A 17,770-nucleotide genomic window follows, 5' to 3' on the forward strand; every position below is an offset into this window, starting at 1 on the left:
ATGACCAGCATTTTCCTTACCACTGTGACCCCATTAAAGATCTGGATTCCCTTGCCTGACTGCTGGAAGAAGCAACAGCCACCAAACAGTTAGGGAGAAATTCAGTTGCCACAGTTTTAGTTTTGGAGTAATGCCACAGGTTATTCCTCCTAATGCTGAAAACTTACTTCTTCCTGCGCCTTCATTTCTCCATCCATAAAGTGAACACGACCACCAGCAAGGTACAGGGCCAAATAACTAACAAAAATATGATGATGACCTTTGCAGACATCAAGCGCTGAGTCAAGGGAACACAACCCTCCTCTGGCTTCTCTCTTTGGTGTTGAGGGCCCTTGTCCATTGCTAGCGACCCAGATACTGCTCAATGGTGTCATCTCTGGCATCTTAAGTCACCCCTTTAATGTCTCTATAAACATTCCATTTAGAGATCCTAAAATTTTTCTCTCAGCCCTTTTGAAAAAAAGATAAAAAACCCCCAAGACCCCTCTCCCTTTCCAATACTCTCCTTTCTTAAAAAAAAAAAAAAAAAAATAGGTGTTGGGAGGGAGGAGGAGGGGGAAGGGGAGGGAGAAGGAAGGGTCGAGAGGGGAATCCGGCTCCAGTTTGGGGAAATCCAGCTCGCGTCTTGCCTCTCGCTCGGCGGTGCAGGGTCCAGCGGAGGCAGAGCCCCAGCTTCACTCCCTGAGGTCTGTCCTGGGGAGACACTGCTGCTCCGGGGGGCTGACCTGGCGGGGAGTGGCAGCGCAGTCCGCTCCGGCGCCGCTTTGTGCGCGCAGCCGCTGGCCCCTCTGCTCCTGGGTCTGCCCCCCGGGACGCCCCCCTGTCCCGCCCCAGTCATGCAACTCTACCTGCCTCTCCACTGTGAACCTTTGGGAAGCAGCCGCCCACCCCGGGGGCTCGGGCCCTGACCGTGCTGGGAGTCGGTAGGTGTCGGCCCGGGGCCGGCCCGCGCCCCTCGCGCCCGCCGGGGCCCCGGGCTCCGAAGTTGTGGGGACCAGCACGAGTTGGAAAGTTTGCCCGAGGGCTGGTGCAGGCTTGGAGCTGGCGGGACGCGCGCTGCCCTCGGAGCCCGAGCGAGCCAGCGGTGAGTTGGGGCCGGAGCAGAGGGTAGGGGTGCGGGGACCCGCGCGCCGAGGGCGGAAGGGGGTGCGAGGGGCGGCGCTGCGCTCCGGCTAGAAGTGGGCCGGGGCTCGGCGTCCGCGGGTCCTCCCGGGCCGCAGGGGTGGGACCCTCCCCGCAGCGACCCCCCACCCCGGGCCGCCGGGGGAACTTTCGTGGCGGGTGGTAGACAATGCCCCCGGCCCGAGGACCCGGCCCTTGCCCCCGCGGCCGGGCTGCGGCGCAGGGTAGGGGGAGCGGGGGGCCTTGGGCTCGCACTCAGGGCTCAGCGGGAAACCCGGCTGGGGGAGGGCAAGTGTGGCCTCGGGGGGATCCTGAATGTGCCGGCGATTGACGCGCCTCTTAGGAGAGTCGGATGTCGGGGCGCCCGGGGGCAGAGAGGGAGGAATTAGCGCGAGCCGCGGGCGGGCAGCCCGGGCTGTCCCGTGCTCGAGCACACCCCCAAACAAGTTTCCTCCCTCCTCCGAGCTTAGATAGGAGCAGCTTCGTTGGGGAAACATTTTGGCGCTTGCCTCCCTCAGCGTTTCGGGGAGGAGGCTTCAGGGACGAAACTTTTGGAGTGGAGGTAGTAGGGGAGTCTTGCCAGAGGTTGACCTGCAGTTATACAGATCGGGGAAGAAGGGATTAGGGGATAGAATCAGTGTTCCGCCAAAATGGCTTTTAAAAAACTCTTCTGAGCGCCACCCGGTCGCCGAACGCAGTGGCGTTGCCTTCGCATCGGTCCCACTCGGGCAGAATCCCGGAGCGGGCCCGGGGCTGGGAGGCGCGCGGAGCTGGTGCCGGGGACCCGCCGTGCGGCACGTGAGGGGCCGGCGAGGGCCGCAGCAGCCTCACGTGCTGGGGAAGGGACGGGGCCGGATTCCTCTCTCCCTCCCTCTCTCCCTCCCCTCCCTTACCTCCTTCTCACCCCCCACCCCCCAACCGATTTAGATTCTAGAAGAGCTGTGTGCAGTCCATGTATTTCTGCAAAAAATGGTCAGGAAGTTGCTGGCCGGCCCCAGCAACCATCCCACGTGAACGGGGAACCCAAATTGGTCATTTCTAACTCAATAAAAATTAATTTATTGATACAAGAGAACAGATATTGCTTGAACTCCGAGTCTTCCTTTCACCCCCAACTCATCCTCCTCCCAAATTAACCATCTTGCATAGGTCACTCATGTGCCTCTTCCCCTCCTCCCCGTTCCATTCTTGGCACAAAATGAGCTGCATAATACATCATAGTAATGATCAATTTATGAAGAAATATTCGAAATGGACTTCAATACCTTGAGCGAGAAAAAGATGAGGTGCACAGCCTGATGTCGGCGGGGTGCGCTACGCACTGCGCCGCGGTGGGTTGACGGGCGGCGCTGTAGGGCAGCAACCTCGGGTCGGCCCTGAACCGAAATGTGCGGATCCTTTCCCCTCCCCCTCTCAACAATATAAAGTAAAATAGAAACGTTGGCTTCCTCAGGCCTCAGGATGCCAAAAAGAATATGGAAAAGGCTCTTGTTAACCTTAGAGTTATTTAGGGTATATTAGGAATTTATGACTACATACAATTGAACAAGGGCAGTACACCCAGAGAGAAACGTAAATGAGATGTTTGGAGATTAGTCCGTATTATTTCCAAGAACTAAAGACTCAGGTAGTATGATTTTGGGTGTTTCTTGATTTGGTCGGTACTGGTTGCACAGGTTAAAAACAAGTTCCTTCACTCTCTAATTAAGGGATCTTAATTAGGTCGGTTGTCAACCTTTAACTGCGTTTAAAGCCATGTTATGATTTCAATTACACTTCAGGATCAAGATATATGGGAGTTAGCATGCAGTGTCCCTTTTTCTTTGCAAAAATTAGTAGCTCGGGCTTAGAACTCTGGGAACACCATTTACCGTTTTCATGAGAGTTAACTGTCGCGCTCAGCTCTGGTCTACCAGAATTAATGGGTCGAAGGTTTGGATCACCACTGTCCCTGCCCTTTGTTTCTCTTCCTTCTCCAATCTTCTTTATCTGGTTTGTCTCTCCCCTCCCCCACCCTCCTCTGCGTCTGTATCTTTCTTTCCCCGCACACTTAAATTTCTCTTTTTCCTCTTCTGTCTTTCTACCTTTAGTCTTGAGTGTTTTGATCTCAGTTGTCTTTTTATATTCTAGCTTCATTGCTATAAATTTCTTTCCCTTCCTCTGTCTTTTGGCCTTTGTTTTTTTACTGTTTACAAATTTTCTTTCTTTTTATGCTTTTTCCTCTTCTTTCCAATGTGTTTTGTACTCTCCTTGTTTTTAGAAGGGTCATTCTATCTCCATTTTTAACTTCTCCCTTCTCCTTTCTGTGGCCCTTTTTGGCCTTTTCTTCTTGCTCTCCGCAGGGCAGCAGGGTCGTTTTACATATGGAAGGAGGCTTTGACTAAATCTGCTGCCCTTCTCGTGAGCGTCCCTGAACGGCCTTTCCCTGTGCGAGGGCTCTCCCACTTCCTGTGGTAGAAAACTATCTAGGAACAGCAAGCCGACCGCCCACCTCCTCTTCCTTTAGATGTAGAACTCAGTTGCTGGAGGAAACTAAGCCAGGTGGTGCCTTTTAAAAAGAAATGTTTTGAGTCTTGTATTTCTCAGCGAAGTGCTGTAGCCTTTAAATTCTAAGAAGCTGAATGGAGTGACTATGAGATCAGAGTTTCTTTTGCAAGTAGCTCTATATATGCAAATACTCACCACTTTTTTGGCCACTGCTGGTGGTGGGAAGGATTGCAATATAATTTTAATTTGACATGCGGGCTGGGTGGTTACATCAGTTCAGCCACTTCCTGCCCAGGGGACTTTGGGAGATCCAGAAGGAGGAGGGATGTAGGTGTGAGAGGATTTTCGGACATGGTGCTGTCAAAATTATCCTTTACAGACAACTGATAGGGTTTAGGTGGTCAGCTTTTCACTTTCTGGGCAAGGTGATTACTTCAATAATTGTAAAAAAAAAATAAAATCTCTTCTTAAGGGAAAACTCCAGTTACTTAGTGAGCTCAAACAATATTGAGGCAAAAATCTGATCTTATTTGTTGACCAGTTTGGTTAGGTCAGTTTAAATTAGAATAACTAGCAGACCCTTACAGGGGTCATGTTTGTCATATTCATCCTGGGGCCTGCTCTTGTCATTTCTCTTCTCTGTCCGTAACCTTATATTCTCTACCTTGTACTAGCATCGTATCTTTTCGTGTTTCAAATTATGACTTGGCCTGTTATCTGCTGGCCTATAATGTTTGGATCTCATACACTCCTGTGTCCTGTGTCACAAGGACATTTTAGGGAAGCAAAATTTTATTGCAGGTTAGGAGTCTTGGTGCCCTCTGGTGAAAAGACTTGTTAACTAAGTACTAATGTTTTCCATCCCACAATTGTTGGGGTTGTTTTGTTGTTTCTCTTCCAGGAAAATAAGAACTCACAGAATAGTGTCAATTAATTGCGTATGGTTCCCCCTCCTGGGCCTACTATATATGGAGGACATCATTTTCTTACTTTCTGCTCTGATCGGGTTATCCTGTAGCTATCTCTGTAGCTCTCAGACTCTTTAATATATTCTAGGGTAGAATAAAACTGATTTTGAGGAATATTGAAATGTCAGTTTTCATCACAAATGAAAAATGGAAGTGAAATTAGTATTCAGTTGTAGATATACCTTACTCTTTAATAAATAAAAACACCAAAAAGAAAATGGAGAATTTAATGTTTACAAATTAATAAAGGAAATAAATTTCTTGAGCTCTGTGGGGATAATCTCTTATTTAATTATGAACCTATTTAATAGAATAGACCACATTATTTTTTCCCCCACAAATTTCAAAAAAACTTGCTGCCCCTCCTCCCATCGCCGAAAGAAGGTTATATTTCATCAGTGGAGCCAAGGGTGATAAAATTAGGATCTTTGGGAACCCTTATTTTGTTTCTGATTGTCTATTTCTTTGGCTGGGTGGTACGCAGTGGTTTCTCCCCTGCAGTTGGGTTTTTCAGGGGTCATTGGCCTCTTTCAGGATCTCATAAAAAAGACTGTTACCATTTAAAGAGGCCACATCTTCCCAATCCATGTTGCCTCATACCTTTTCCATTTCCTTGGCAAGCTTTTTTTCCGGAGATAAGGTTTGAATGGTAAACATTATCTTAATTACAAGTCTGAATTTCTAAAGCACTTCAATTTAAAAATATAAAAGAATATATAAGAGACTGAGATCAATTTATAAACTACTTTCAAAAGCAGATCCCATGACACCTTCTGGCATATCCAGATTACTTGCCTACATATATGAATTTTAATTTTCATGGCTGATTGCAATTCTTAGATTATATACTTCTAGTAATTTTTTAGCAGTGTAATCTTGATACAAGAGATAAAGCATGCTTATCCCAATATTGTTGAATTTCTAGAGAATGGAATGGATTGCTTTTTGTTATCTGAAAAAAACACCCTTATAAAGATTTCAGACTTTCTGGAGGTTGAGATTGGAATGTCTTTTGTTTTCTAAAAATGTTGGTACAAGAAGCAGTGGTCTTTGGAGAAAATATCCTACAGTTTTTCACAGCCAAAGGGTTAGTGCAAGCCAAAACTTTTTTTTTTTTTTTTTTTTTTTTAAGAAAAAGGAGAAAGCAGCAGTAAGCTTAGATGCCAAAAACTCAAGTGAAATATTCTCTGGCTTAGTGTTTGTATTTAGCACAGATTTACTCAAAATGTTACTTTTCTTGTGGTTAATGTTATCACCAATGTCTATTTAAAAAAATCTTTGTTAAAGGTACAATGCTTTGACTCTAAATATTGTGCTCTGGGATCCTTTATTATAGTGTGTGGGCTACAGTGTGTTAGCTGTGAAAAGAAACAAAAGAACTAGATCTTGCTTTGCAGGATATGCAGACTGTGGGTTAAACTGGTTCTATGATAGTGATTACTATTTAGCTTATTTTCTCTGATTATTTGCATTTTGGAGTTATAAATAGCCTTTACTTTTTTAGCTCTCATTTATTAAACACCTATTATTTGCCAGCCCTGTACTAAGTCTTTACACATATCATCTTATTTTATTCTCATAATCCAATGAAGTCAGTACTGTTATGCTTCCTATTCTATTACACATAAGGAAACTGAAGTTTAGAGAGACCAAGGAATTTGTCAGAATCAAAAGGCTAGTAATGTTTCTGAGCTGTAGACTGAACCCAGGTCTACCCACTTTCAAAGTCCTTCTTACCCTGCCTTCCCCCGCTCCCCCTTCAACCTCAGATATCACAAGGATGAAAACACTGCTTTCCCTGCAGGAGCCCATTGATACCTCAAAACAACCTCATTTCCGATGCAGAAACCTTGACTCAGTTAAGTAGTTTGCTGAAGGACAAAGCTGGTGATCACAGATTCAAACTCAGGGCTTTCTGATGTGACACGATCTCTAGCCACTAGTCCCAGGATTATCTGGATCAGATCAGTACAACAGGAACAAAAGCAAAGTTTGAGAATGATAGAAGGCTGTCAAGTTTTTACTTTGCCAAGTAATAACATTAAAAAAAAAAATCAGTCTATCCCCACCTTTTCATAAAAGAAAGGACTTTTATTACTTTTTTAGAAAGGACATTTTTATGAGAGAAAATGGGAAGGTGTAATTTCAGAATAAAGGAGAGTTGTTTAAAATGAATAAATTCAACTTTTTGAAAAACTTTATCTTGCCTCATTTTTTTCTCATTTTGCCACAGACTGTTGATTACTTGGCTGCAGACCAGTTTTTGGTGACCATTCTCCTACACCCTGCTCTCTCACAAATCCAACAGCCTGTCAACTGTTAAAGTATCCTCCCCCAGTCTGTTGTCACACTCTTGAATCTGTGGTCTTTAGCGAGTCTATTGATATATTTTGTATGGTGAGTGTCATTCTTGTTCATAACTTGGTCTTATTTTGAGTCAGCATAGGCAGTCTGAGGAGGTGAAAAAGCAGTTGATGAGGGCTCTTGGTCAGCACCCTTTCTTTCTCTCCTCTTTTCTTGCTCATCTTTCAAGTAATAGTTGCTTGCCTTGTGTGCTTTACTACTCTAATTATCTCTTGTTCTCTTTATGTCCTGTTTCCTTGCCTAGGCATTCGTTGTGAGACTTTGGGGACCCTTGGTAGAAGGGATTTTAGGACCAGCAGTCTTTGGATTAAGTCAGGTGAAAGAGAAAAGAGGGACATCATTTCTGGGTGTGGGCAGTGCCCACCACAGTGCCTTCCTTGTACATAGTAGGCACGCAACAGGCATTTGTTGGACCAGTGAGTCTCGTTTGTAACCTAATCTGTCAGTACTCACTCCCAAGATTTTATGCTATTTTTGTGTGCGTGTGAAAGGCTCAAACTTTGTGGATTGTTAATTGGAATGTGGTATTAATATTGTTGGATCTCCAGGGAGTGGAGCTGCTTGGATTCCATAAGCCTCTTCTCTGGCTCTTCCAGCTTTACTGTTGGACAGACGATACCTCTGCCTGTGTGGTGATGTGCTAAGGAGAGAGATTAAGGGATAATTTTTTAAGCATTCAAATTTGTAAAGATTGGGATTTGAGGTCTAAACTACATATGACTACAAGAGTTGTGGTTTCTAATGTAAAAATAAACCCCATGCTTACCTTTTCAAAGTACTTCATCAACTTAATCAGTTGTCACCGTAATTAAAGGAGCTTTATTGTGGATCCAGGTTTTAAAGGATACTTTAGTACTTTTTGTGTCTATTATATTTCCCTTTGCAGTAAACATTCTCAGTTCCCTAATTTTAATTAATAATTGCTAGTAAATATTCTATTTCAAATGGGAGAATGCATAGGAAAAAGACTCACTTCCCGTGCTTTTTTGTTATTATTTCAGACCAAAATCTTGTGTGACTGAGCTCAACCATGGTGCATCAAGATTCTCCTCAGAAGTGAGACTTTCCAAAGGACCAATGACTCTGTTCCCTGTGCCCTTTCATTTTTTCCCACTCCGTAGCTATGTCTCGATCCCGCCATGCAAGGCCTTCCAGATTAGTCAGGAGGGAGGATCTAAACAAAAAGAAAAACAGCCAACTGAAGAAGACATCCAAGCCAGCCAACAAAAACGGGGCATCAGTCAAGACTGTGAGCCCTGGAAAATTAAAACAATTGATTCAAGAAAGAGATGTTAAGAAAAAACCAGAACCCAAACCACCTGTGCCAGTTAGAAGCCTTCTGACAAGAGCTGGAGCAGCGCGAATGAATTTGGATAGAACTGAGGTTCTTTTTCAGAACCCAGAGTCCTTAACTTGCAATGGGTTTACAATGGCTCTCCGAAGCACCTCTCTTAGCAGGCGACTCTCCCAACCCCCAGTGGTCATAGCCAAACCCAAGAAAGTTCCACCTCCTAAAAGTTTGGAAAAGCAACATGAGTGTGATTATAAGGTACTTACGGACATGGGAGTAAAGCACTCAGAAAATGATTTTGTCCCAATACAAGACCCCCTAATCCCTCCTGATCTAGAGAATCTAATCAGCTTACAAAATGCATCTTTAATTAAAGGTGAGAGCCAAGAGACAACTCAGTCTTGGTCCCAAAGGGTCGAGGATTCCAAAATAAATATCTCCACTCACAGTGGCCCTGCAGCAGAGATCCTTTCTGGGTCACTGGAAGGGACACCTGGTGGCGAAGGACTGTTCTCTCAAGAGACATCAAGTGATATCAGTGATTCCCCTAAAATGTTTGCTCGGGGCACTCTGTGTGCTCCTTTGCTCCAAAGAGCAGCCCTCAAGGTTACCTCTGAAGGAAATGCCAGCATTCAGTTAGAAGATTTGGGTTCACGAGTAGAATCTCTTAAGCTATCTGATTCTTACCTGGATCCCATCAAAAGTGAACATGATTTCTGCCCCACCTCCAGCTTTAATAAGGTTATACCTGAATTGGACCTTAAAAACTGTTTGTCTATTGGTGGGTCAATATATCCTACCTCATTAATAAAACTGCTTTTGGCAGGCTCAGAACAAGAAACCCTTGGTGCTAAACCAGGTCATCAAGAGGTACTCAAAGCTACCCCAGATCACCGGGAAGTTCCTGATACCACCCCTGTCGTAAGACAGGTCTTTAATACTGTCCCACATCAATGGGAAGTTCCTGGTGCTAACCTAGTTCTTGGAGAGGCTCTGGGTGAGACCCCAGACCCACCAGAGATTCCGGGTGCTGTTCCAGTTCAAGGAAAGGTTTTTGGTGCTATCTTAAATCAACAAATCCCTGGTATGGGTGGTGGTACTGCCTCAGACCCACCAATCTTCCTTCCTGCTCCTCTAAACCCAATTGCTACCTATAATGCTCTCCCAGAATGGCCTGAGCCCCAGGGCACTGTTTCATATGGGCTTGAGGTTCAGGGCACTATGCAGATTTTGCCTTTGGGCTCAGGTCACACTCCTCTACCATCGTCAAACTCAGAGATAAGTTCGATACCTCCAGTAATGGCTATAAGCAATATAGAAAATGAGAAGCAGGTTCATATAAGCTTTCTGCCAGCTAACACTCAGGGGTTCACGTTAGCCCCTGAGAGAGGACTCCACCGTGCTTCACAGGGCATTGCCCAACTCTCCCAGGCTGGTCCCAGCAAATGGGAAGAAGAGAGCTCCCAGATCAGCAAGACCAGCATGGTTGACATCAACACCACAGTGGTGTCTAGGCCAGTGTCACTTGCCAGTACCTCCTCTTCTCTTTCCTATACAACTTTGCTACCTACTTTGGAAAAGAAGAAACGAAAGCGATGTGGGGTCTGTGAGCCCTGCCAACAGAAGACCAACTGTGGTGAATGTACTTACTGCAAGAACAGAAAGAACAGCCATCAGATCTGTAAGAGGAGGAAATGTGAGGAACTGAAAAAGAAACCATCCGTCATTGTGTCTTTGGAGGTAAGTAAATACCCAAGGGGCTGGGAGACACCATGAGAGTTGGTAGTGTGATCTGTGATCTGTGTGGAGACACTTTGTTTCTGTATTACATCCTTTTACTTTGCTAAAATGTTGCTTTAAGTTGTCTGTAAGAATTTGTAGGGGCTGGCCGGGTGGCGTAGTGGTTAAGTTCACACACTCCACTTTGGCTGCCTGGGGTTTGCCAGGTTCAGATCCTGGGCACAGACCTACACACAGCCCATCAAGCCATGCTGTGGCAGCATCCCACATACAAAATAGAGGAAGGTTGCCACAGATGTTAACTCAGTGACAGTCTTCCTCAAGCAAAAAGAAGAAGATTGACAACAGATGTTAGCTTAGGGCCAATCTTCCTCACCAAAAAAAAAGAATTTGTGGAATTCAGGACTACCCGAAGTATGTCTTGTGCTGTGATACATTAGCTTATTTTTAGAATTTGTCTCAGAAAACTAGAACATACAGTTTTTCCGTTATAGGTTTTGATGGAGACACAGGGAAATTGTATGATGTGGTTTTGCAAAGATTTCCCCTATGCCTCATTTTGGCTAGTTGTGTGTCTTTTTTGGAAGTTACAAATTTAAAAACTAAGACTGGAACAAATTCATTAACTCCCTTGCAGCCTGAGAAAGCAGAGGAATTAAACTTCTTTTCTTTTGAAAGAATAAAACTGTCTGCATTCTTAATCTTGAAACTTTGCCTTGGGGGTATAACAATAATAGAGCTTTCGTCTCAGCTTTTGGCGGGTGGTTTCTGCCTACTCTTCATATCTCTCAGTGTTGTTGGGATTAAATGGTAATCACAAGTTGAGCCTGGTGAGGTGGCGCTTGCCTGTAGTCCAGCTACTTGAGAGGCTGAGGCAGAAGGATCGCTTGAGCCCAGGAGTTCTGGGCTGTAGTGCACTATGCCCATCAGGTGTCCCCACTAGATTGGCATTAATCTGGTGACTTCCTGGCAGCAGCGGACCACGAGGTTGCCTGAGGAAGGGTGAACCATCCCTGGTTGAAACCAAGCAGGTCAACTCCCTTGCTGATCGGCAGTGGGATCTCGCTTGTGAAGAGCCACTGCACTCCAGCCTTGGCAACATAGTGAGACCCTGTCACTTTTGCCCACCCCACCCCCCAACCCAATATAGGAAATCCCGTATGTCCTAGTATTCACTGTGTCTCCTAAATAAATATAAAAGTTTTTTTTAAAGTTGAAAATGGTTTGTAAACTCCAAGTGTTATATGAACACTAGTTCTCATTGTTACAGTTTATGAACCTAAGGTAGTAAAAGTATTGGTTAACTTAGGCTTTAAAGGATTTTGTGGAGCTTAATTAAAACTCAAACTTACTTTTACAGACCTTTAAAACACCTGTCAGGGGCTGGCCCCGTGGCCAAGTGGTTAAGTTCGCGCGCTCCGCTTCAGTGGCCCAGGGTTTCACCAGTTCAAATCCTGGCGTGGACACGGCACCGCTCATCAAGCCGTACTGAGGTGGCGTCCCACATGCCGCAACTAGAAGGACCCACAACTAAAAGAAATACACAACTATGTACCTAGGGGCTTTGGGAGAAAAAGGAAAAATAAAATCTTTAAAAAAAAAACCCAAAAACCTGTCAACTATGGTATTTTATGATTTTTAGATCACTCACCTGAAGTTATATTTATTTTGTGTCTACTGTGAATACAGATATAGTAGAATAGATTAATTTTAAAAAGTATTGTAAACTTAAGTTCAGTCAACCTTTACTGTTTCATTCTTGACTTAAATTATTTTTCCAAGAATACTGGCTTCCTATTTGACTGAGCCATTGCAAACGAGATCAGACATTTAACCAGTCATGTATTGATGGGCGTTTAAGGTATTCCTAAAATATTTTCTTACAAACCTTGCTGCAATGAATATTCTTCCTTTACTCGAGTGACTTCACACATGAGAGTAGATCACAATGTGGCCAGTAACGTAATGGTTTACAAACACACATCTAAAACACTTAGTAGCAATGTCTTTAGCAGAGAGACCTCCTCGTAAGCTCCTGATTTGTAGTATTGCCAAGTGACATCATTGCCAAAGATACTCTATCTGTAATGTGTGTAAGCAAATTTCTTCGTTTCTTTCCTAAATCTGCTCCTCCTCTTGCATTACGTATTTGGTTCAATGGCTTACTATCTACATGATCACCCAAAATGGAAAATTCAGTCATTTGTGATGCTTTCCTCCCCTTCCTCTAGATTCTCTTGTTTTATAAGATCTGAGTGTTCCTACCTCTCCACTTTCTTGGCTGCACCTATAGTTGAGGCTTTGATCTCTTATCGGGACAATTTCAGTATCTTCTTTATGATCACCAAGTATTTATTGCACTTCTCCTCTGGGTTGTGCACTGGGGCTATAGTTGTGAGCATATCAGCTAGCAGGGAAGTCAGGGTGTGGAACGACAAGCTCCCCTTAGTGGAGTTCAAGTTTCTTTCCGAAACCCTGATTCTCCTACTTAACCACGTGTAGTCTCTTCTGCATGTGTGACATATCTCACTCAAGACAAACGAAAATAGAGCAAAACTTTCAGTGCCTTCCAATTATAGATGAAACCTAGAGTCATTAGTGTGGAGTACAAGACTGTCAAGATTTTGGCACAACCGACCCCCTCCGTCTTATTTGCTGTCGCTTCTCATATTACACTGAAGTTTCAGCAGTATCTGGCTACTTATATTTCCCCAAGCTCACCATGCATGTTCCCACTCGGTGTCCATGTTCATGGTACATGTTCTTCCTTTCCCCTTCTGACCAGACTCCGCCCAGTCACTCACCCGTCACGTGTCACAATTATACATGTGTGTGTTCCCCAGCTTCCATACCAGGGCACTTTGTTTTTCTAGAGCCTGTCTAGGCTTGATACAATTGTAAGTACTCAACACATACGTGTTAGTTAAATGAAAAGAGAATATATTTGTAACTCAAATAATCAGGGTTATAAATTTAGATGTTGGCATGTGGTTTAAACTTGCTCTGGTGAGCAAGTGTGCCCACTGTTCTCAAGCTCCATCAGTGTGGGAAAAACCAATATTGGCTAATGGATGGATGAATACCTTGGCTGTTGGTCATGATCTCTTAAGCACCACGTTCTTTATTAAAAACAAACCAAAAAAAAAAGCAAAGAAAAAATCCAACACTTTCATTTTGATGTAATTCAGATTTATAGAAAAGTTGCAAGAGTACTACAGAGAATTTGGTATATCTTTCAACTAAGTGATAATATTTTGTCATATTACTTTATCTTTCTTTTTATCTCCCCCTCTCTCTGTCTCTTCTCTATTTTTTTCTGTACCAATTGAGAGTAAGCCACAGACATGATATTCCTTTATCCCTACATACTAGAGAGTGTGTTTTCAATAAGCAAGGATATTCTCTTATCATTATCAAGATTAGGAAATTAGAATTCAACTATTATTATGATCTAACCCGCAGACCTTATCACCTATAAGAAAATGTCCTTTTGGCTTCCTTTAATCTGGAACAGTTCCTCAAATTTTCAAAACAACTTTATTGAGGTATAATTGACATACAATAAACTGTACATATTTAAAGTATACAATTTGATAAGTGTGATATATGTATACACTGTATAACCATTGCCACAATCAAAATCCATCACTCCCACAAGTTTCTTTGTGCCTACCCCTCTCCCTGTACCGTCTCCTCAGCAAACACTATCTTTCTGCCACTATAGATCAGTTTGCATTTTCTAGAGTTTGATATAAATAGAATCATACAATATGTACTTTTTTGTGGGGGGAGGGCTAGAACAGTTCCTCAGTTTTTGTCTTTTATGACTTTGCTACTTTTGCAAAATGCAGATCACTTATTTTGCCCCCTGAGACTTTCACTCCCTAGTTTACACATCTTTTTGCCTGATGGTTGTTAAATGGTGATTCTCTATGTCCATCATTTCTTCTAAATGTATAAGTTAGCTGTAAACTCTAAGGAAGAGCTTTTGCTTCTTAGTTACCTATTTTATTTATTTATTTCAGTATGAATTTATAGATTTTTATTATATTCAATAGGTTATAATCCTTTATTATCATTATTTATTTTGGTGCTCAAATTGTCTCAAATTTGGCCAGGGAGCACCTTCAACCATGCTTTAAGTATTTCTTTATTTGTCTGGCATAAGTGTTCTAGGCTTTACTACTTTCTGTTCTGCCCCAGACCTGAAGTCACTTATTTATCCAAGGAAACTTGGTTTCTTTTAGTGGAGAATGAGACTTAGAAAGCAAGATCTTGGTGGTAGACGTGATCATTGTTACTGTAATGTCAGCGCTTTGTTCAAAAGTTACTTGAATTAATTTTGTCTCTCTGTGTCTCAGTCTCTGCCTCTCTTTCTCAAACACACACACACACACACACACACACACACACCCCACCCTTAACCTTTCAATGTGCTTATGTTGTTCATTTGAAATAGTTTTAATTAATTTACTTCTTTATATTCTTTTTCAAGGTTCCCCTGTACTTGACAATCTTCATATTCACTCGCTCTCTCTTGTTGTCTCCCTGCCCCAAAAGATCGCCTTTATCACAGACAAAGCTGATTCTGAAGAATGTGTTAGGTTGTCCTTGTACTGAACTCTGGCAATGATAGACCTACCTATCCAACAGTGCATAGAGAGGCAGAGGACACAGGCTCTCTGAGGGAACCTCACTCTGAGAGAGCAAGGAACAGTTGTATCCTCTTTTCTTTCTGGTATCTTTTGCTTAATATTATGTTTATGAGATTCATCCATAATGTTGCTTCTAGTTATAGATAATTCATTATCATTGTGGCATAGTATTCCATTATATGTATATACCACAGTACATTTGTCCATTCTACTGCTAATGAACAGTAGTACTACTATGACCAGTATCATAAACGTCATTGGTGAATATTGAGTATTCCATTCTATAGTGTATTCCTGGGAGTAGGATTGCTGGGTCATGGAATGCGCATTTGTTTAGGTTTTGTAGATATTACCGAACAGCTGTGGTGGTTCCAATTAATCAGAGGCGTTTATGAGAGTTCTGCTTGCTCCACATCCTTGGCAACACTCATTTTCTGTCTTTCTTTCTTTCTGTTAAAGATTTTATTTCTTCCTTTTTCTCCCAAATCCCCCCAGTACATAGTTGTGTATTTTAGTTGTGGGTCCCTCTAGTTGTGGCATGTGGGATGCCACCTCAGCATGGCTTGATGAGCGGTGCCATGTCTGCACCCAGGATTCAAACCAGTGAAACCCTGGGCCACCAAAGCGGAGCACGTGAACCCGACCACTCAGCCACGGGCTGGCCCCTCTTTCTTTCTTTATTTTGAGGAAGATTAGCCCTGAGCTAACATCTGCCGCCAGTCCTCCTCTTGCTGAGGAAGACTGGCCCTGAGCTAGTAACATTTGTGCCCATCTTCCTCTATTTTCTGTGGGACACCTGCTGCAGCATGGCTTGACAAGCAGTGCATAGGTCTTCACTGGGGATCCAAACCAGCCAACCCCAGGCTGCGGAAGCACAACGCGCGAACTTAACTGCTGCGCCACCGGGCCAGCCCCTGTCTTATTTTATTTTAATAATTTTGTTGAGTGTGTAGTGGCATCACTACGTTGTTGCATTTTCTTGAAGACTGATGAAATTGAACTACTTCTTATATGCTTGTTAGCCATTTAGATATTGTCTTTGAAGTGCCTGTCAAGTCTATTGTCCATTTTTAAATTGTTTTTTCTGCCTTTTCATTATTGGTGTATCTGAGTTCAATTTTTTTTAATTGAGTTCATAATAGTTGTGAAATTGTGAAATTTCAGTTGTACATTATTTCTCGTCTGCCACCACATAAGTGCTCCCCTTCACCCTCTGTGCCCACCCCTCACCCCCCTTCCCCTGATAACCACTGAACTGTTTTCTTTGTCCACGTGTTTGTTTGTATTCTGCATATGAGTGAAATCATCTGGTGTTTGTCTTTCTCAGTCTGGCTTATTTCGCTTAGCATAATTCTCTCCAGGTCCTTCCATGTTGTTGCAAGTGGGATGACTGTCTTTTTTATGGCTGAGTGGTATTCCATCGTATATATATACACCACATCTTCTTTATCCAATCATTGGTCTATGGGCACTTGGATTCTTTCATGTCTTGGCTATTGTAAATACTGCTGCAATGTGATTTCATTATGTTTTGATATAAATCTTTTTTTTTTGAAGATTGGCATCTGTGCTAACATCTGTTGCCTGTCTTCTTTTTCCTTCTTCTTCCCCAAAGCCCCCCAGCACATAGTTGTATATTCTAGTTATAGGTCCTGATTGTGCTATGTGGGACATAGCCTCACCATGGCCTGATGAGCAGTGCCATGTCCGCACTGGGATCTGAACTAGCAAAACCCCAGGCTGCCGAGCGAGTGCATGAACCCAACCCACTCCGCCACGTGGCTGGCCCCTGATATAAATCTTTTGTTAAATATATGATTACAGATATCTTGATGTAGTCTCTGATTTAACTTTTCACTCACTTAATCATGCTTTTTAATGGATATTCTTAACTTTAATGTAGTCCAATTTACCAATCCTCTCCTTTATGACAGCTTTTATGTCTTTTTTTTTTTTTTTTTTTGAGGAAGATTAGCCCTGGGCTAACATTTGCTGCCAATCCTCCTCTTTTTGCTGAGGAAGACTGGCCCTGAGCTAACATCCATGCCCATCTTCCGCCTACCACAGCATGGCTTGACAAATGGTGCCATGTCCACACCTGGGATCCAAACCAATGAACCCTGGGCCGCCAAAGTGGAACGTGCAAACTTAACCTCTGTGCCACTGGGCCAGCCTGATTAATTTCTTTTAATTGTACAGTGAGGTGGTTAGATAGTCTTCCCAGAGATATCTTTTGGCCAACAGATAAAATGTTATTTTTCTTCCAAACTCAGTTCAGCTTACTGTTCTCCATATTCGGAAAGACAGATAATTAAAATCACTAATTTTGTAACTTGTAGTCATCTAGGACTTTGCTCACGGCTAGATATTCCTCATGTTATTTGTAACTTAGCATTTTGAGACTTACGCATTACCCTATTTATTGGATAGTGATTGAAGTAAAAAAAAAGTGAGGGGAAGCTTTTTAGAGAGAAGAGGGAATAGGTGCTTTGGCCAGGCTACACTTTCACAAATAATTTTTAGTGTGTATGATAACAAAGGAAAACAAAACAGTTGTCTGTAGAAATGCTTCTGAAGGCTGAGTATTGAATTACGTACCTCTAGCTTGGTAATTTTGGTATACTATCACATATTTAATTAATGTTAATTGAATAACTAAACAAGCGGTTTGTGAGTTGGTTGCCAAAGTGAAATAATCTCTCTTATATTTACTCTAGTTAGGTTTGATTTTTTTCCCCAAATATTAAAGGGTTATTATATGTTTGGTTAGATTAAATAGCAGTGTACTAGATAACGCTGTAAACTGTGCTGCTTATTACTGTGCTGTCTTCTTAGTTGATGCAAATTGCACCTGGAAAAATACTAATACCTACATAGGTTGTGCTTGAAAAGCTAAAAGTTAAGTAGTCGTAAATGATACAAATTGAATCACTGTCCACTATCCTATGGTACTGTGGTGACGGTGTAGTTTCAGGGGTGTCATTTCAGAATTGGTTGACGTGCTTGTTTTATCCTGTTCATTTCGGTGGCAGTAGTGATGGGACTGGCCTCTCCTGGCTACTGCTTTTCTTACTGTTTTCAAACAGCCGAATCTCATTTTGGCATATGTTATGTATGACATATGGAACAAATTTTTGCTACCA

The 17,770-nt window shown here is 42.9% G+C and overlaps 1 protein-coding gene across 2 annotated transcripts in view; it reads left to right on the forward strand.

Moving 5' to 3' along the window:
• The first annotated feature begins 583 nt into the window (after positions 1-583).
• Positions 584-17,770, forward strand: part of TET1 (tet methylcytosine dioxygenase 1) — a 124,054-nt gene continuing 106,867 nt past the window's right edge. For both annotated transcript variants that reach the window (XM_023644059.2, XM_023644066.2), the window contains exons 1-2: positions 584-1,084; positions 7,943-9,972. In XM_023644059.2, the coding sequence (XP_023499827.1) occupies positions 8,065-9,972 (1,908 nt within the window). In that variant the 5' untranslated portion in view covers positions 584-1,084; positions 7,943-8,064. The remainder of the gene's footprint in view (positions 1,085-7,942; positions 9,973-17,770) is intronic.

This window comes from Equus caballus, chromosome 1, assembly GCF_041296265.1.
Source record: "Equus caballus isolate H_3958 breed thoroughbred chromosome 1, TB-T2T, whole genome shotgun sequence".
NCBI lineage: Eukaryota > Metazoa > Chordata > Mammalia > Perissodactyla > Equidae > Equus > Equus caballus.